At 36.8% G+C, this 21302-nt stretch overlaps 1 protein-coding gene across 3 annotated transcripts in view; it reads left to right on the forward strand.

Moving 5' to 3' along the window:
• The window catches only part of TBCK (TBC1 domain containing kinase), an 89669-nt gene that overhangs the window by 63294 nt on the left and 5073 nt on the right, over positions 1-21302 (forward strand). For all 3 annotated transcript variants that reach the window (XM_063422595.1, XM_063422594.1, XM_063422596.1), the window contains 2 exons: positions 11398-11573; positions 14164-14323. In XM_063422595.1, the coding sequence (XP_063278665.1) occupies positions 11398-11573; positions 14164-14323 (336 nt within the window). The remainder of the gene's footprint in view (positions 1-11397; positions 11574-14163; positions 14324-21302) is intronic.

Here is a 21302-nt window from a genome sequence, read left to right on the forward strand (position 1 = left end):
TAAATAGTAAAAAGATTTGTATTTGTAACAGAGATAAAAATTGTTTTTTCAGATAAAGCAAGTTTCTTTCAGTATTCTTCCATTTTCTGAGAAATGTTTTGTGTGGGTTTTTTTCCCTGATAATGTTTTTATCTGCATACCAGAAGTTGTGTTTGTTTATAAAGCCATTAATTAGGCTCATCCATCCCATGAGTTCCAAGAAATTAAGCCAATGTTTTTGGTATGTTAAAGAGGAGATAAATAAATACTAGAACTTCTATTGCCTTGTCTTTCATTCCTAGTTCCATCTGCCTAACAGCAAAGACCTCTTCATTTACTGCAGTGCAACTGAAGGTTTAACATCTTTTGAAGCACGAGTATATTGGATCTTTTGGTCAGTCATGTATTTTGTTTTTCTAGCTCATCATATGAAGGAGAGTTGTATAGGTTCTGGGATCTATACAGAAATATGTAAGCAAAGAGGAAACTAATCTCTTGGAAACAAAAAAGACTATTCATATCTTAAATTATAGGCTGCAAATGTGTTGTTTGCTCTCATTTGCTGTATTTTTCTGTGTCAGATTTTGAGGCAGGTAGATACAAATCAAGTATGTTATGATTCAGTCAGGAGCCATAGTTCAGGCTTGGAAAGTCCCATGTAACATGAGTCCATAATGAGCTACCTCTCATCTGTGACCAATTCTGTACTTTTGGATATTTGTCTTCATAAAATGACACATCTCAGGGATTAGAGCAATATTGATAAAAAAATAAATTGAAATTATTGGTGAAATACACTACACACAAAGGTGATGTGGTTTGTTTTTGTTTGGGTTATTTTTCTAACCTTAATCCTGGAATTATCCATTTCTTTCTTCAAACATGTCCTCTACTGGTGCTTGCTGCCATGGGGAAACTTTTTATCTACTTGAAAGGGATGAAATCTGAGTTCATTCTTTAGTATACACAGTACTCTTTAATGGATTTTCTAATACACCTTTGTCCTTGCTTTGCAGTTTAACTCTTTAAAAAGTTATTTTGCTGTTTCTTTACCTATTTAGTTGGTCATTCTTTGGGCAACTACTTTACATTTCTATCTCCAGTTATATACTTGTGAGTCACCTCTGTATTTGAAAGTGGGTAGGGTGCGAAACAATTCTTTGTGAAGAAAGTTGTGGGTTTGCTTCTGAAGGTAATTTATGACTTCTTGAAACATTAAATGTTTAGTGTTTTTAATTGTAAACACCAGCTGTCTCTTACCTTTATATATGTGTTTTCTTTCTACGCTGCTTCAGTTTGTTTCTTAAGTGCTTTTTATTGGCTACTCAAATATTTGTGTGTATCTGCATGTTACTGTGCTGTGGTTAATAATAACAGAAGTATTTTCCCTCTGGGTGTGCATTTTTCTCCCTAAATCAGCAGTCAGTAAAACAAAACTGCTCTGACTCTTATCACTAGCATTGCTTAGTTTTTATTTTAGTAACATCTATTTGCGACTTTGTAAATAGACTTGGGTGCTCTCTTTTTTCCTCCTGGACTTGTGTGTTGCTTAATCTTTTACTCTTTCAGGCAGTAAGCTTATTTCTACTGAGATAAAATCTCAAGGAGGAAATAGTTTCAGAGAGAATGAATGTGCATTTTAAGTGGGTTTGTATTGTTTATTTTGAGAAAGATAAAATGTCAAAAAATAACAACGGAAAACCCCTTTAAATTCACTACTATATTTACACTACAATACTACTCAGTTTTGTGTCTGTAGCTTTTCTTTACCAGTACATGGTTGATTTTTTTTTTCTTCTTACGCTTCCTGAAACTTCCTTTCATACCCTGGAAGCTCTTGAATGTCCAGGAGTCAGAGAGACAGATAACTCTGTAATATAACAATTGTCTGCTGTATCTGTGTCTCCATTATTATAAATGTGGTAGACATATACTCTCTCCAGCTACTTCCATAATTCTAAATTAAAAGGAGAAAATGTTGCATCAATATCTCCTCACCTGTGGCAGGTGAACTCTCAGAAGTCCAGAGACTGATACAATTACAGCTTTATCTTGTTCTTCTACTCCTAGTTCTCTTTTCAAGAGTGGAGAGTTCCTGAAAGATGTTGAGGAATGAAAACATTAAACTGGAGAAAAGTCTAGCAGATGATTACTGATCCTTGCATTGATTTAAATGCCAAAAGTCCAGTTCAGCTTTTTGTTTTTGATGAAGTATTAGAAATACATAAGCAGCAACATGACTTAATGGCTTGATCAAAGAAATACGAAAATTAAATATGACAAACTTGGTTTTATCAGAAATAGCATGAGCAAATTTTCCTGATGATAACTTTCCTTTACAAATAATTAAGGATAGCTTGTGTGATAGACTTCCTATAGATGGGAATTCAGGCTTATTTGTCATATAACAGCACTCACTTGCTTCTGAGTTCCAGTGTGCACCTAGGAAGTATTTGTCCATATGAAATTTATCAGCTAGATTTATGTTAAGTCATAAAATAACTGGTGTGTAAGTCCATTTGTTCTTCAGAAAGAAGCATGGTCAGTAGTATATAGCAACACTTCTGTTTCAGTGTACAAGCTAAGGAATGTCTGTGTGATGCTCATGCTGTTCACAGTGCCTGTTACTTATATTCTGCCTAAACGGTCTTCTGGCTGCCTTGACCCATTTCATGTTTCTTTTGTCTTCTGTGTTTGTGTGGATCTTGGGGTTGTTTTCCTCTTCTATTGTTCTTACACTTAACAGAAAGCTCTTACTCAAATTTATCTTAACTCAAATTGTGCAAAGCATTAACTGATCAGGATCTCAGTTAATGCTTCTAATTTATTTTACATTTGCCTTTGATGCTTCTGTTTTTCTGGATGTAGCTGCCAACAGCTTGACTGAGAAGCTGAGGTTATTTGTCATTTTTAGATGAGTTGGTTAAAATGCACTTTTTAAATGTCACTCTCTTGTGAGTGAATAAACAAATCACTTTTTAATTATGCATTTCATAAGCCCATCACATTCTGGCAAATACTTTGGGAATTGTTGCAAACTTCAAAACATTCTCTGTTTGTTGGTTAGCTTTTAAAGTTTTTTTGATACTCATAAGCCAGGAAGCCAGCTACCAGGAAGTAAGGAGTATAGGGAAACCTCTGCTTCCAGAACTTTGGTTCTGCAGATGAAATTATTTAAAATAAGCCTTATTTAGCACTTTGTCTACTCTGACTGATTTTGAAAATCTGTATGTATTTTCTATAGTTTTAGGACTTTTTCTGGTCGAAGATGAGGCATTAAATTACCAGAGTGGATAAAATACAAAATATAAGGCTCAGGAAATAATTGATGTTAAGTGTTAATTTAAAAATTCCTAATGAATGTTGTGGGTTTTTTAAGTTGTGATACAAGTTGCAGTTATTTAAATTGAATGTAAACTCATTGAAACAAATGTACTGCTTAGTTGAGACAGAATTAAAGGGGTATGTTTGTAATGATCTAAATACTATTTATATGAGACTGTTAGGGTTTGTGAGACACTCACTCTAGATCATATTTAAGGATTGTAAGCTTGTTTTGCACAGACTTGGATTTCAGGTCTCCCTGGGGTGTGTTCATCTGTTTTGAATGTAAATGGGGCAGTTGGAGCAGCCAGAGCATTCTGCTGCAGCCTTGGGCTCAGGTTCTGGATTCACTGATGGTCCACTAGTCCTTCCTCACAAGCCTTTGTGATTATACCCACTTTGAAGTTGAAAGCTGTGTTGACCTTTTAGACCTCCCACAACTGGGATTCCAAGACTGATTAACAAACGTGCAGAGGAGGCAAGGGTAATTGTACCAGTAAAATTAATTATTAAAAAAAATCTAGCCGTTTCTTTCTCTCTGCATCTTGTAAGAATGTTTGGGGTTTTTTCCCAAAATGGAAATTGTTTTAAAATCAGATTTGAGGAGAATATTAGGAAATAATTACACACCTCCATGTTTTAGTAATTTTTCAGGCTCTAGTGGTCCTGCTTTGCAGTCTGGCTTGCTGACTGAAGACACAGTTGTTACTTTGTTTCCATGTATTTTGTGACTGACTCAGTTTGTCTTTGAGAGGGAGTGCTATAGTGGAAGTAAGTCTTTTAGGCAACCAAAGCCAAACTAAAGTTTCCAGGGTGACAGTTTTATTTCATGCCTTGTTAAACAATCCATATTTGATTTAAAAAATATATAGTGGCCTGCATTTAAAAAAGAGAAAATGAAAGAGCAGTGCAGTGTTTATGTACTTTTACTTTAGGAGAGAAGTAACAGCCGGAATAACCCACTGAGTGCATTAAAATACACTTTAAGACCAGCACAGATCCAAATAGCTTCATTCAGCTTCTGATAAGCACCATTAGATACTGCAGTGAGGAACTATCCACTTGGTGTTAGATTTTTTATTTGTGTACTAGTAGCATTAGAAGCAATAGAGTTTGGGAAAAATTTTTGAAGTCAAGTTTTGGAGGAGAAGTAGACTAAAGGATCTTAATGGTTTTGTCTCCCACACAAACATGCCCAGGTCCACAGCTATAGCTACCTCCTGTCAGTCACAGCAACTCTAATTACAGCTTGCAGCCACTCCTGTGTGTACCATACACTGCTGCTGTAATAGTTAGGTCTTAAAGCACAGTGCTGTGTAACTGTGTTATTAACACAATTTTCATGAGGAGGGGAGGGAGTGTATTATGTCAGCCTAAGGTGCCTTTTCACTCTACTCCTGTTTTCTGTCCTACTCTATTCATTTTCTCAACATACATCTCTATAGGAGCCTGTCTTAGGCTAATCTTGAATTTAGGATTCCTTTCTTGTGCACCTCAGGCCAGGCAAGGTGCTTTATGTTTTCTCATTTGAGTCAGGATGCAGTGTCATCATAATCTAACTTTATTAAGAAGTGCAGTTCAAGGATAGAGAAGACTTTCTGGATGCAGCTCTCTTGCCTGGTGCTGTCACTGTCTGCTTGTAGATCATAGCCTTGTACAAATTGTCTGGTGACCTGTGTGATGGTGTCAACACCATCTTAATCTACCAGTAAGTGTTACAGCTTTGTGTATGTATTTTCTCTTCTAACATTATTGGAAGTGGAAAATCTGATTATCAAATATGTGTGACAGCGTAAGTAGAAGAAAGAATCCATACTGATTGTAAAGCTGAGCCTGCACCAAAGTTTAGTCATGGAGCCCATCCTGCAAATGTGAATAAGTGCATTTCAGGCTTATGGGAATAAATGTTTCTGTTGATGATGATTTTCATATAGCTCAACAGAGCTTGGGCCCAGGTCTCTAAAATAGGTGGAATGGTGCAGAAATCCAAGATTTATGTGAAAAGCACATACAGCTTACAGGGTAACTGTCTGGCTGGCCATAATCTCAAGATTTTTGTCAATTACTCGAATTCAGTACTCGTCTTAATAGTCATCAGTTAAGGGAGAGCCTGAACAGCCTGTTTCAACAGGCTTTGCAGGGGTAAATGACCGAAAATGTCTGAAATGCCTGAGAAGTACAGCTTGCAAAACGAAAATGGAATGAACTGAAATAGGATGCGGAGGGAGAGAGGGAGCATAGGGAAGGTAGACACCAGTGTCTTGACTAGGAAATATGAGAAGCAGAATATGATGGTTACAGAGGACTGAATCTAAGTGTAAGAATCAGTTTTCTAGAGAGGTTGTGTAGAGAACACTGGCATTCAAGTATTGAAAAGTTGTAGAAAAAAATTCTTAAAATCTGAATTTTGGCTGTTCCTCCTTTGTAAACAGTTGCAATTGGACATCAAAAAATACTGAAGCCTTTTTATATGACCCTTTGCTAGTAATTGTAATAAAAATGGTCAGGAGGGGGACTGGTGAGTTTAAACCATTATCTTATAAACTTTTTAAAAATGTTTTTGTAGTCTTATTTCTGTATGCATGCATACACTGATTTCAGAAATATGTTTGAAAAATATGGAATGACATCTTTCATGAAACATGTTCCTTCATGAAGGACCTTGATGGTTTGAATAGAGTATTTTACTTGATCCTCAGATTTTAATCATACAGACTTCCAGACTGAAGTTCCTAGTATATTAAATAAACTGCACTAAGTTTTGCCAGCTTCAAAGACAAAGAGGAGAAACCCTTCATCTACTCAGATAAAGCTATCCTTTCCATGGATGGGAAGTTCCTTTATAGCTTCTGTGTTTATCAGATGGAACTGTTGAATTCGGGTTCAGGAGAACTAAAGATCCTTGGCTATTTTCTCAAAAAAAAAAAGTGTATATCTTCATTTAATAGCCATGATGAAATGCCTGTAAGAGATTACAGGCTAATGGGAAGAGAGATAGGAGCTGTGATTGTACTAGCCTTGTGTTCTGGACTGCTTTAATCTTTCTGAAACTTGACTTCCAAATTGAGCATGGTTAAGCAGCTTTAATTCCTAATATTTTTAAAAAATCAATTCTTAATGCCTATTTCTTCTTATTAAGAGCAGTAAATGCATATGGATTAGCAATTCCCAGGCCTACTTGAAAATTAATGGGGTGAGGAGAATAAGCACTTTGAAAGTAAAGAATGCAAGGTGTTGTCAAAAAAACTTCTGGGTGACAAGGAGACCTCAGACTTCAGCTTAGATACTCTTTCTGCTGTTTTGCCATCCTGCTGATTTAAGCAGTCTTCCCTGACAAACAGTTGCTTATAGCTGAATGATCTAAAGCAAGACTCATGCTTGTAGTTAGAATATGCTAAAATAAGTTTGTCTTCACATGAGAACAGATAGAGATTTAAGTAGTAAGCTCAGTTTCTTAGCACATGTAGACTTGTGCATACATGGATATGTGAAAATATGAGTGTCTTTCTGATAATTTTTATGTTTCCCAAGTAATGAAAGGAAGTGTATGAGCATGCTCTATATCTGAGCAGTTCTCAATTTCAGTATTGATGTCAGTATACAGTTTCTTATGCAATTGCTAAAACACAAGTTTGTAACTGGGCTTTTAACTACCTTCTGGCACTGCTTAAAGTAGAGCTTTTGCCTTTTGTAAGAAAGAGAGTGGGTTTTTTAGAAATTATGTATCTTGTCTGCCTTGGAAAAGAGTAAAGAGATCACAGCAGGAAGATAGTTGAAAGGAAGAAACAAGCATTTTGTAGATGTGATAAGCTTTTAAGGCTTTTTTAAGTTTTTCCCAGTGGTTATCCTGGCTTTTTGTGGGGTTTTGTTTTGTTTTGTTGGTTTTTTTGGTTGATTTGTTTGTTTGTTTGTTTGTTTGTTTGTTTGTTTTGGGTTTTGTTTGGTTTTTTGGTTTTTTGGGGTTTTTTGTGCTGTTTGTACTCCTTATAGAGTATTGCATGGAAATCTTAGGTTGTGAGATAATCATCATGCTCCCTTCATTGTTTAAAACAAAAAAAAAATTACAGATGATAAATTCAACATGATATTGCAAGTACCTGTCCTGAGATGTGCCTACTTGCCACCTAATATAGCTGATATCAAAATCTCATTTGCATACTACACCCCGTTCACAACTTATTGGATATTTATAATTAATTACTAAGAGACTGTCAGTGCCATAAACTTTTTGTGAGTGCAGCCAACCTAACTTAACAGATTTGGTGAACCCTTTTCCTTCCTTCACCTACTTTTCCTTCTGTTTTTTCACAGCTGGAAAGCAGTGTCTGCAATGACATAGTGAAGTCTAAACAGGGAATTGAAGCAGATAATCCTGACAAACATGAAGACTCCTGTCTGAAATGTCAGCCTTTATCTCATACATCTCGTCTTGTTTGTCCATGATGAGATAAAGAGAGTAGGCACTGAGGTGACAGACAACAGCTGCAACACTGTTGTGTAGAGGAGTAGGAAAGGTGTTAAAGGTTCAGAAGAGTTTGCAAGATTTGTGTATTCAGTGGATGTGATGGCCTGAAGAGCTGTCACAACTCAAGTCCTGCTTCTGTACTAGTTTCTTGAAGTTTCAAAGTATCTGTAGCAGGATGGTGGTTATGAAGACAAGGTGTGAGGATGGGGTAGAAGGATTGATAACTTTCTTAGCCATGTTAAGTTTGTGCAGACTGACAGTTCATTAGAAAATTCCTGTGGGAAAATGCTTGAGATGAATTATAGATACAGCAGATGTAGTGTGGTTTGTTTTGTTTTGTTTTATTGGGGTTTTTTTGTGTTTGTTTTTTTGGGGGTTTTTGGGGGGTTTTTTGTTTTGTTTTGTTTTGGTTTGGTTTTTTTGTAATTAGCAAAATTATCTTATAAGAGAATGGATATATTTCACTTTGCAATTTGAAGGAAATAAATTAGTATGATAAAAAAAGTTGTTAAGAATTGCTGAATCAATTCTATTTCCAGGAAGTCTGTTGAGAAGCTTCAGTCTATATAGAGATTTCTATCAGTGAGTCTACCATTGAGGCAGATCTGGACGTAGTAGGTCAAAGCAAAGATGGTTGTACAATTTATGGCTGAATGTGTTTCTCCTTAATTTCAATTCAGTTAAAGGGAAAGAATGCTTGTCCTGGTTATTAAAACCTATTAGCTGGACAGATAGTGTGTACTGTAAAACACTTTGCATGGTTTATGTAATAAATGAGGCCAGGACTCGGATGGACAAACAAAAAAAAGCTCCTCGTTTATTCTTGCAACCACCAAGGAGGGGAGCCCAGGATAAGCCAGAGTCCACCGGGCAAGCCAGAGAAAAGACACAAAGTAACAGTGCAGTACACTGGGTTCGCCCTAGGATAGGTTGTTCCACTGGAGGACCCTGGCAGAGTCCCAAGGTCCCCTTTTATCCCTTCGTGCTCTCCCCTGATTGGCTCACTAAGGATCCTCTCTGCGATTGGCTGGTTATCAAGCGTTTGATTGGTCCATAACGAGAGTCATTCTGCCAGGGCGTCGAGTGATTGGTCCGTTGTTTCACCAATCCAGGCCCGAGGTGCGGACGCTGCCTGCGTTACTCATCCTGGAGCAGTGGCTGCGTTCACAGCCCCAGCGCTTGCAGGAGCAGGAACTGGCAACCTGGAACACAAAAGCCTTGGAGCCATTGCCCACAGCTCAACCCACAACCCCCGGAAACAGTCATTTGCCTAAACTTACACAGTTGGAAACGTTTACTTAGTATACACTTGAACTCATACATTTGGAAACTTTGGCTTAGTTATACATTTGAAACATTCGCCTACTTATAACCAATTGAACTTATACATTTGGAAACATTTTCTTCCTTATAACAGTTTATACTTTAAGATAAAATGTTTTTTATATCAGATTAGGTGGATTTTGGTTGGTTTGTTTTCTGCTGTAGACCTCATGCTTTCTTCTTAATGTTTCATTCTTTCCTGAGGCATTCATCCCATCAACTGAATGGGACAATTGAATAGTCAAGAGCTGTGTGAGTAAAAGTAAGAAGTGATTTTGTAATTAGAGTCCAACATAATGTAAATGTTTCTCCAGAAGACTTAATTTGGGTCATCTCAGCCAGTTTCACTGACTTCATGTCCGAGTTTTTATTGTTACCTGTAGTTATGTGAACCTGCTTCAAGGACTGAACTCTCTGCAGCAGACTTGCTTCTCTTCCCTCCTTAGTGTTGCTTCTTAAGCATGGTCATCAGGCAGAAGCTGTTGTCTGAGGAGAATATAGCAATGCCTGCCAGTTTCTCATCAGGCAAATTAAGCTCTGTCAGCCAAGGGTGTACTTATGTAATCAGTATTTTTTCTACACTACTGCTCTTCTTGGATCTTGCAAATGTGTCTGCTGTGAATTTTCTAGACATAGTACTGCTGAATTCCTTTGGCAAGTCTGAAGTTTTTGAGAAGAGCTTGACTTCTTTTTTTCCCTCCTTTCTTTTAATGCAATTCATTTCCTTGGACTCCTCCTGGGAAAATTCAGCTATTCAGATGAGAGGTGGCTTTAGACAGCAACTGGGAGTTGTCTGTGCCCTGTCACACTGGGTTTTTTATGGATATAGGTCTCCCTTGGGTATTGACTATTCTGTTGAAACAAATCATACATTATCCAGAAAATATGTATTTTTCTGATTCTAAAGCATCTTGACTCTATTTTTCTGAACTGGGAAGAAGAGTGTTGAGACTGGTAATTTGTAACTTCTGTTTTGAATATTATTATATACAATAAAAAAGGCGGTTCAGTGAGGTAATATTCTCTGAAGTAGAATTACTGATTTTGTTTTGGTTTTTTTGGTGGGCTTTTTTGTTTGTTTTATGTTTTTTGTTTTGTTTGTTTGTTGGAGTTTGTTTTGTAATTTTGGGGTAACTTGTTTTACAGCAGAGGTATTTCTAAGTGCTGGACTGTCTTAAGAAACCTTTTCTGGGACATAACTCAAAAAAAAGTCTGTGTCTCTCTGTTTAGTCCAGACTATTCCCTAAATTTGGAATAGTTCTCAGATTAGATGAGGAACTAGTATGTAAAAAAAAAAAATCTAGGACTAACAACAGTCAGTTGGACTAATAGCAATTAGTAATGCCTCAGTTTTCTTCAGAGTGCTACTCTTGTTCTCTTGAATCATGGGCTATAAGCAACTAAGGTACTGGTGTGATTACTGCAATCTGAGACCAGATAACAGAAGTGGAATTTTTTAAGAAGCAGAAAAATTGTTACTGTGATATTCTTTAACAATGTGGAGTGTAGAAATGTAGAAACATGGAAATATTTCTGGGATAATTTACAATGAATTTTTTTCTTATGAAAAATAATTTCAGGTATTATCGTGCAGTTGCTTGAGTATTACCAGGGGTGTGGTGGTGTTTTGTGTCATAATCCGTCACATTGCCCAAAATATTTTTTTTTATCTATATATAATTCTCCCATCCCAAAAAACTAAGGACAAATTTTCCAGATTATTTAAAAAAATACTGTATTTATAGATATAAAAGAAGTCTTATATTTCTGATGTCCTGATTTGCGCTTGGTCTTTGGGCTGGGGTAATAACTGGTGTTTGGATAGCTCTGTATCTTTCAGAGACATCCCTGCAGTTTCTGTGGCAAGCTGCCAGTTGCCAGCCATCTTTTCTGCTGCAGTCATGAGACCTTTCAGTTTCTCCTTTCAGAAAGTGCTTTATAGCAAATTTACTTAATTGCTGATGCTAAGAAATGTTCTGTGGATGTTGTGAGCCCATTAGCCACAGTGAATAACTCATTAACAAATCACAAACTGAAATAGTTTGCAAAAATTGTCAAACAATTTTTCTATTTTAACAACTTCCAACAGAAAATAGAGCTATAGTTGTCAGCTAGGCATTTGGCACTGCTCTGGAGCTTTTCTGTATGTATAGTTAAACTCTGACTAGTTCAGAGCTATAAGAAAGAGATGTATTTCCATCTAACTAGGTTGATGCACTTGAAGTTTGTCAAGTAAGTAGAAGTTGAAAAAAACCCGCATATCTCTAATTCTTTCACTTCTAACATTATTCTTGTTTCTTTTAAAGTCTAGGGACTCCATCAAGTTGGATGACCTGAAGGCCGAGGTGTCCCCACGAATTTCAGCAGAAGATCTGATTGACTTGTGTGAGTTGACAGGACCTAGTCATTCCAAAACACCTGTAAAGAAAACAAAGCCTGGCAAGCCAAAGCTGCTGGTGGTGGACATCCGTAACAGCGAAGAGTATCCTTCAAATCTGAGTGCTGGCCCTGCTGAATACTGCTTGTGTCAATTATGATATGTTAGAATGGTACATAATGGAAAGAGAGGGATCTGCTAGAGGTGCGGTAGAAGAGGTGAAGCCAGTGGGGTTTTCGGCAGGCCACAGGACAAATGTTTTTTTCTCTTTCCATTTTAAATTGTGTGTTTTGTGAAATCACTTTGTACCAGTAGCACAAGTGCTTTAAATGCTACATTTTTCTTTATAATAGGTGTTATCAGCAGACCTTCCCCATTTAATATGACCAACATTTTGGAAAGATGCAAAATTTTCCAATTAAATGGATTTTGGAAGGGGAGTAGTCTTAAAGATGTTTTAGTACGTTTGAAGTTTATAGTAGACTAAAATGTGCTACCTTTTAAATAATAGGTGGACTGATACCCTAACACCATCTGGTATTAACAGGTAGGAAGTGCCATTAAAAGGCAGCCTGGTAGGTAGTAAAATTGCCCTTGAGTATACTGGTTGGGATATCATTTGCAGAAGAAAATATCAGGTACATATAAAGAGATCAAGTTGTCAGCAGTTGTGAATATATGGGAAACCATAAGAATACTGTGTTCAGTGTCCTGTTCCTTCACACAATAAGGAAACAGGCTTTGTGTTTGTCCCAAAATTTCAACAAAGATAGGATCAGAGTGTATGTTTCAGTGGTGTCACATTTTAAAATGTGACAGACCACTGTGAGGTGTTTCAAAAATATGATCATTTTGTGTATTTTGGTTTTAGTCTTTTTCACCATGTATATCTGTCATGCTAAATTTTCCTTTCATCTTTTCTTAGTGCTTTGAGAAAACCATGGGAGAACTTCCAACAAGTATCAAACATACTTCATATTTCATAATACTACTCATATGAAAGCTGAGGGATTATTTTGTAATGAATCTCATGTTGCAAGGCCAAGAGCTACCAGCCCTCTTTCCCAGTAGACAGCTTTGTAACAGAAGGCTTTTGAATGAAAAGGCACTTATACACAAGGCACTGTTTCAGTTGGCCAGCAATTCTTCTAAGGCTTATTTCATTAAGCATGTTAGCAGATATATGGGCAGCTTTCCATTCATGTTTTGAAAGTTATAACTGCACATTTATGGTCTCTCAGTCTGTAACACAAAATCCTGGCCTTTTTGTTAATTGTCTTAGCAATTAGAACTTTTTAAAAGACTAGGTCATGTTTCTCCCAGTGTACTCAGTAGTTTAAGTAACTGAATTTGTCCAAAGTTATTTTCTGTCTAAATTATGATCATTTCAGAACGTGATGAATAGCAGTGGGAGTTATGTGGTTATAAATGGGGTTGGGGAAATGGGATTGGCACAGAGGAATGAAGGAGGGATATAATTTTCCCATTCAAAACAGAAATAAACTGACAACATTAATGAATGGTGTATGATCATCTTTTGTTCTTTCAAATGTTTTTTATATAGCTGTGCTTTTCCCACACTACAACAATGATGGTCATAAAACTAAAACTGTTTCATAAATAATGAAAAACAAATGCTAGTATTAGCCTAAGTCAGTTAAATCTTACCCCCATTTAAGGCAGTTCCTTTAATTAATAGGATTCTGGGATTTAATAGGATTCTGGGATTTAATTATAAATTTAACTAGCTTTCTGCAAGTGCTGTAATAGAGTGACTAATCTCAATATTTGACACTGTATATATTTTTGCAGAACTTTACTCTTTCCCATTTCTTCAAAGCTGTCTTTGCTTATAGCTGGGGAAGGATAATGTTCCAGGCATGCGTACAGTCTGTGAAAATAATTCAGAGTTTTGTCAAGGTCATGGTGCATTTTCGAACTCATAAAAAGCTAGGTGGTAGTAGTAGTCCAACTTAATTTTTATTTAAGAGATCTTCACATTCAATACTCATTTATAAAATCTCATTGAATGATCTTTCTCTTAAACTGAAGGAAAACTAGCTATGATATCTCAGAGTTATTTGCTTTTCAATACCCATTACACACTTGCTTTTAGTGGGACTGCAGGTAATATACGTGGTGCTCATTGCTGGGAATCTGAGGTCATATACATTAGAATTTCAATTTGGATCAAAATAGTAGAGAACTTGTGGGGGCTGACTGGAAGTTTGAGGACATTTCCTGATAATCCCTGTTTAGTTTTGGTTCTCATTTTAAGTACTTCATTCTTTTTGCATAAAATGCCTCTAGAAGAAGTGCTCCAGCTGCCTATTGGTGTTTGGCTCCTGTTAGCGGACTAGAGTTTAAGTGAAATCCACAAAATTAGATATCCTGGGGATATTGGCACTTGAGCAGTAAGTATTTAACGTAGCAGATCATTTTCTGTAGTGCTGTGCTTTGTCGTTTTTGAACCAAACAGCTCTTCCTTCTGTGCTTTCTTTCATATTTAGTGTCAGAAGGTTTTTCTCCATATGTGTAAAGAGTAAATAAGGTTTGTCAAAATGCTGTATCACAAAAGATATCAGCTAATGGTGGTGTATCATGGCAGCCAGGATGAAGAGCAGGTTCATCCTGCAGTTATTCATGTACCACAGATTCCTCTGCTTTTCAGACCTCCTTAACTGATCCTGCTAAGCTTTAACCGTGGGCACATTTCTGGCAGTATCAATGTCCCTTTTGCCTCAGCATTTACTGCAGAAGGGGATCTCATCCAGTGCCCAGCAACTGCCACACTGCAGAGCTTTAAAGGAAGAGTCGTGGTGATTGTAGGAAATGCAGTGAAGAACACAGCTGCTGTAAGTATATTGCTGTAATGTATGTTTTTATCATTAGAGATATATCAATAGCATGCATATGGCAGGAGTAAAATAAATGCTAGAGTCTGGAAAATTTAGATTAGAATTTTGTGCATGATGACAGGATTTGGGGTGGTGGTTTTGTTGTTGTTCATTTCTGCTTCTAGACAAAGACATTTCCCTTCAAGTGGTCCACATCTGAGAAGGCTGATGTTTTCAAATGAAATTGCTTAACATTATCTTCTTCAGCTTTAAAATCTTTATTGTTGTCATGTCAGAGAAGTGACATTGGTACTTCCAATGTGCATCAGTAAGAGCTTTCAAAATTGGCTTGCATTTATTTTTTGTGGAGTTAGGAAAGACACGTAAGGTAAGTTGGATGGGGACAGATATGTTATGAAGTGCAAAGGAAAAAGATATAAGTCATATTCCTACTAGTAAGAAACAATATATTGCCCAATTTTTTAGAATCACTTGTTCCTGCAGTTGTGCTTAGTAAAGAGGAGAATGGTCCTTACTGGTAACTTTTGTATGATATATTTATTGTCAGTGCCTTTAGCTAGACAGGAACAATATTCAAACTTGCCTATTCCTTTATATAATTAAATATTTGATGGTGTTGAGAACTGCCAGAGTAACAAGTGAAAGTGTGTAAGTATTTCTTTCACTGTACTTCTCTCAGATGAAGGAAAGTTGTCCTTTTTTTTCAGACGCTCTTAATTATGGTTTACCTTCAGTTCACCCATTTCTTACCTGTTTACACAAAGGACATGAACTGTAACCCTGATATGACAACGAGGGCTGTGAATCATTAAAAGGTCTTCATGTCAGGAACAGCAGAAGCATCAGCCCAACACATGATACTAATTTAATACCTATAAGTGATGGAGAGTTGTAAGCAGATGGAGAAATCCCCTTTATTAACCTGCATTTCGTCATTTAGAAAATGAACTTTTGATACGTATCAGGTTTCTTAAACAGTAACAGAGAAGGCATGAAAGAGACAGTAAACCATCTCTCACATAGTTGCAGTAATGAGTATCTAGGTTGTGTGTGAATCCAGATAAGTTCATTTTTAATGTTTCAAAATTTTTGACGTGAACATGAAATGTTTCCTTTGCTGTGCAGCTAAAGAAATCTTGCAGTGTGCTTAGTAAGTGCAAGTACTTCAGTCACATGGGAGGTGCTGTCTTATCCTCTAAACCCAGACTTTCTGCAGCTGAGACAATGTTGACCCAGAATTGTCAATATTACAGCTTTCCATAAAGAAATGCTGCTTTGCCTCTCGATTTGCTTTTAGAGTTCTTGAAATCCTAACTAAAAGTTTTGTGCTTTAAATAGCAACAAAATACTGGATTGACCAGTTGAACTACAAATTAATTCAATACTAAAACCTGAATACTGGTTGGGACTCACCACCTCTATCACACCCTTAAAGTACATACAAAACCAACCTCAGTTTGACTGTGTAGATAAAACCTTTTCTTTTGTGGATAATTTTTTTAAGCTGGTTTGAGTTTTACTCTGCACAGCTGCATAGGACTGTCTGCCACTCTTCATGCCCAAGCTGTGTGGCTCAAGGCTTGATAAGAGCAATAGTTATTACCTTTTGAATTTTACTAGGTAGTCCAATCATAGGAAAAAATTTAAAAGTGAATGCATGGAAACAAAACCAGTTTTTGTCCATGTTATAAGATGCTCAACTTTAAATGTATATTTTCTAAACAGAGGTATATATTTCCAGATGAAATGGAATGAGCCAAAAATTGTACCTTCTGCCATAAAGGAGAATTTTTTCAGAAGTGTTCACTGATATTTACTCCACAAAAAATTTGGAGACTGGCATTGCTACATGTTTAATTTAAATTCTGTATGTTTAGTTTAAATTCAAATAGGACTGAGAGGCAGGGGTAAGTGTGGAAAAAACAGTAATTGTTTATGGGGATGTTTATAATTTAGAAGGTTGAATCTTCCAATTGTGCTTCATGTGAACAACCTGCTTGGCATCACTTGAAAAGAATTTAAAAAGATAAGTGTGGTATACAGGACAGACTTGTAGAAGAAGTCTTTTTGCACTTCATTTCTGTTTCTGTTTTTTGCATTTGATTTGGTGCCAGATGATAAAAGATTTAAATTGGAAAAAAAATACTGTCTAGAATATGAGATGTGAGAGAGAAAACTGAAAACTTCACCACAGCACTGTTCCAGCAAGAGGATAAGGAAGCCAGCAGTGTCTTGTAGTGCCTCTGCATCTGACTGCTCTGGCTCTAGTTGAACGCTTCCTTTATTTTCTAGAATTAAAACTGGGTAACCCTGCATGGTAAGCCATTGGTGCTACTAACCCTAAAAGTTAATTTAATATATTGGCTGATGTACAAGAGCCTTACTGAATGCACCATTAGCAGCATAAAGATATTGAAAAAGAGGAATTGTGTTGTGGTTTTTGACTCACACTTCTCTGGAGAATATTCCTTCCTTAAGGCTGCTTCTCACTTGGTGGCAGCCTTTCTTCTAGGTTTTTCTGGGCATTTGTTAACAGAGCAGATATTTGTTTGTCTCTGAAAACAGCAGGAAACGTCCACATTAAGGGTATTATTTTCGAGTTCATCAATCAGATTCTAATTTGGTATTTAACTTTTGGATAGTTAAATGGCAGCATCTCGTGAGCTGAATTCCCCTTTCCCATCTCCGTAGATAGATAAGCACCTTGTAAATTCCATTATGGACAATACAGTTGGGAATATAACAGTTAAATGGGCAATAAGTGTTCAACTGTAGCTTCTTTTTTGGTCTAGGACAAATGACATATCTCCTGATTTTTGTCACTTTTGAAGTCAGAGATACAGAAGTAAAAAGGTGGATTATAGTTATGCATATGAAGGACAGGGATTATTTGGGGTCTTTGTATGGAAGAGTGGCATTACTTCATCTTCTCTTCTTCAGTCATCTTTAAGGTGCTATGCCATTTATAGACAAAAGTTTGAAATGGAAAATGCTGTTTCCATTTCAAACTTTTGACTGTAGCACTGCAATGTTGACTGAATTTCAATCAGGAGAAATACCTTACCTGACACTTAATCATTCTCTAGCAATTTAATTTTGATGGTGACACACTTCTACTTCCATCACATGGTTGTTTAATAAATGTGTTTCCCCCAGCGTTTTAATATATATGCTTTATTGTCAGCTAAATGCTAGAATAAAATATACAGGACACTTTAATCTGTCTAATAATTAGCAACTTATTTATGTTTTTCTTGTAAGAAGACAAATAAGCTGTAAGTCAAAGCTTTAAAAAGTCTGTCTTTATAGCTGGGAAATAAATTCTAAACTGGAAATTCTAATTGTTACATCGATTACTTTTTGTGTGGATACGTTATGCTGCTATAAATATATTGTCTAGACAACTTCTATAAGTTACTGAAGTAGTCATTCTTACTGCATTGCAATAGCTAATAGATAAAATACATGAATTATCTCCAAAACAAAGACAAGAAGTTCTGATTTTCTGTGAGATCTTCCTGACCCTTTTCAAGGCAAGAGGGAGGGGGTCAAATTCAAAATTCTTTTTGTATAACATATTCTTAGCTTGAAAAAGACTTTTTTTTCCATTTGAAATTAGCATATAGCATTTTTTCTCTCCCAGCACACTGTCAAAAATGCATTTCTTCTTATATGAAGACTGGGACACATAGGTTAAAGTGTCTGGTTACTAATGAATTTGTGTGATTTTATTGTCCTCCTTCCCAGGCTTTTTTAAAAGCCCTTGCCAGAGAAGCAAGTCCTTGCATGATTTCTTTGGTGATAAACTTGCCTTAAAACCACAAATGGATGCCCATGACACTTCATAGGGTGATCTGAAGATTAGATGTTGCATAGAATACTAAGGGACAGGTGCTTCTAAAGACAAATATATTTGTTTAGAAGGGTTTAATGAAATTTCTGGAGTGCAAGTAAACAGAAATTAGGCAATAAACTTCTGGAGATGTTTCCCCTATACATCTTTTAGACTCTGTTTCCCTGTAAATAGTTTCTGCAGAAAAGTGGCTGAACAATTGGAATGAAAACTCTTCTCTTTGCAGGGATGGAGGGGCCCCTTATGATTCCCAGAATGGCTCTTTCATGTTTGTTTTATTGAGGCCCCATTCTCCCATCTGCATTCAGATTCAGAGCCTACTGGAATCATCAGAGCCCCCTTGTTGCCTTTAAAGAGGAAGAGATTAAGCTTGTATTTTGAAAAGTTTGAAATGTTTTAGTTAATCAGCAACAATCATTCTGGTTGTAACTCTCCTCATGGTTAAGCCTTCATTATTTTATTCTGTAAATTTAGCCCTTTTTATTGTTGTGACATGTGTAATGTATGCATACTTTTCTTCATGGAGAGAAAGCGGCCCTGCTGCTGTTGCCAGTGCATGCTCTCCACACAGCCCGAGAGAGACACTTGAGCTCCAGCCAGAAGTTGTGTTGTGCTGTTGTGACTCTGCCCTGACCCTCGCTTTGCTTAGTGTCCTTGGCTTTACCTGTCAAAATATGTCTGAGAGATGCTGGCAAGCAGGATTGTCAACTCTTTTCAATCATCTGGGAAATCTCTGAAGACAGGAGAGGTGGGAGAATGGTGAAGCTGAATCTTGGAGTTGTGCTGTCAGAGTTTCTCCAGGTATCTGTCTTGGCTGTGGTTATAGTCCTCAAGGACAAGAGTACTCCTTCAGAGGTGGACTGCACCTCTGAAGGAGTACTCTTGTCCTTGATGGAGCTTGTGTCCATGCTGCTTAGGGCTACTGCATTACAACATCGAGTTTTCACTTTCTGGGGCTGTTTCTCAGCTCTGAGACAGTTTTGTGTTTCCTGGTATTCCAGTTCAGAGAATCTGAAATAGTGATAACTGAAATAGAGGCGGTAATGAACTACAAATATTTGTTACAGGTTCAGAACCTTGTGTAAGGATCTACCAGCCAGAATGGTGTTAGTGAATTTGGCAATTACAATATCCATGCTGCTTGCCTGGAGCAATGTTGTTTTGGTTTTCTTAAACTGCATCTGAACCAGCCTTTGAGCAGGATGGACTGACTGACTGACTGCTGCAGGAGGGTTTGAGTAGAAATGGAACAAAACTTGCAGTTTGGGTAGTGTTCAGAAAAAGTACTACAAATCAGTGTTTTTCATTATCACGTGCTTCTTCGACCATTTTTGCAAGACCTAGGGCAACCCACAGACCTGGGGACAGGAGGTAGAATCCTCCACAAAGACTCATACTTCCTTTTGTTATATCCAAGCCAGCTGTTATGCTTCTTGTCAAAATTACATATTTCTATTCCCTAACAGCTTTTTTATTTTCTGTTGAGTGAAAAATAATTTTCTTTCTGTATTTTCATTTTACATTCTGTTCATCTATAATGTATGCACTGCATTTATTTTCCTTAGTATAAATTAGTTGTGTTACAACAGCTAAATACCTGCAACTGACTTTAATTTTCAAGTGCTCACTTTCAAATGAGTTTTTTTAATGTATATAATTTCTAGGTGGAAAACTTAAAATACAGGTGTTTGAAATTTATCACTTGAAGAAATTTGAGTGTTTACTTTCATTCTCAGTAAAACTTACTCTGAAACCGGTTATTAAATGCCTATTTGTCTAAGCTTATTTTCAAATCTTTGCATGTAAGTCCTTTAAGTTAGTGCCCTGTATTTTTACTGATGGAATGTGTTCCCTTTTGGCCAGGTCTACATATAGAGAATTTTCCCATTATCTGGCTAGAGCATTTGATTCTGTTTTACCGCTCCCACCCTGTAGTATGTTTTTGCACTAAGTTGTCGTTGCTGTGGGTTTTTTTTTAACTTCCATTCAGTTTATGGTAATACAACCAACAACTAGGCACTGTTTTTTGTAGGGGAGGTTTTAGGTTCCTATCTTTTCCATGGTGTTAAACTGTTGTTTCATTTATCTGGAACCCTTTAATATAGGAAGTAGCTGACTGAAAATGATCTTGTGTACTGGATCTGTGTTGTGGAATGTGGACAGTGTTGTTTAAAAAGTTGCAGAGTGATCACTCTGTCTGTTGAACTTTCAGAGAGGTGTAGATGAACTCTTGGACTGAAATCAGACAGCAAAATAGACTGCTGTTCCTGAGAGGTTTGTGTAGCATGAGTTTACAAGTGAAATCTAGATATAATATTGTGGAAATGAATGAATACTACAAAATTTGGTTGATATTTCTCCTCCAACTTATATTTTCCTTCTGACTCGTTCAGAGTATGCTGTTAATATTTATACCATGGTAACACTTGTCACAGCAATCTCTTTTGGTATTCTGGTGCTGTATGTTACTCCTCCTTCCCTCCCAGCCTGCCTTTTAATTACAACCTGTCACAAGACTGTCTGAGAAAGTGAATAATGTGTACATAGCAACCCTCATGGCTGGCCCGAAGGGTGGTGGGAGTGGGGCTGCTCAAGCTGTTGTGTTCTTACACTCTGTGCTGTAGACAGTCTGAAAACGTGACATGCCTGGCATAAGACATGCAGCACTTGAAAGCTGTTATTTTGCTGCTTGGAACAGAGTAGTGGAAACATTTTGATAAATTCTCCAATGTGCAGGTCATTCAGATTTCTTGATGGTGCTAAAGGGAGCAGTCCTGTTATGATGTTTATATTGAGAGTATCACCAAGGCAGGGTAAAATGTTTAATATTTGCCCAAACTTTGGTATGAATTTGCTGTGATCTTGTCTGTCTTTGAAAGCCTGACTTTTTGTATCTTCATGAAGAATCTTGGCTGACTACTTTCAAATGCAAATTGCAACTTTCTGGCTCAGTTATGCTCACCAAGAAGGGTATTTTATGTGAAACTGATGGATGCATTAGTTAGTAGAGGAACTGTGTTTCCAAAGTTTTCAGCAAAGTCATCATATAGTAGTCATTAAACAAGTTTCTCACTTATTCATCCTTTCAAATGTAATATTTGCTGTGAAAGCAGCAAGAAGACT

Source organism: Prinia subflava, chromosome Z, assembly GCF_021018805.1.
Source record: "Prinia subflava isolate CZ2003 ecotype Zambia chromosome Z, Cam_Psub_1.2, whole genome shotgun sequence".
Lineage (NCBI taxonomy): Eukaryota > Metazoa > Chordata > Aves > Passeriformes > Cisticolidae > Prinia > Prinia subflava.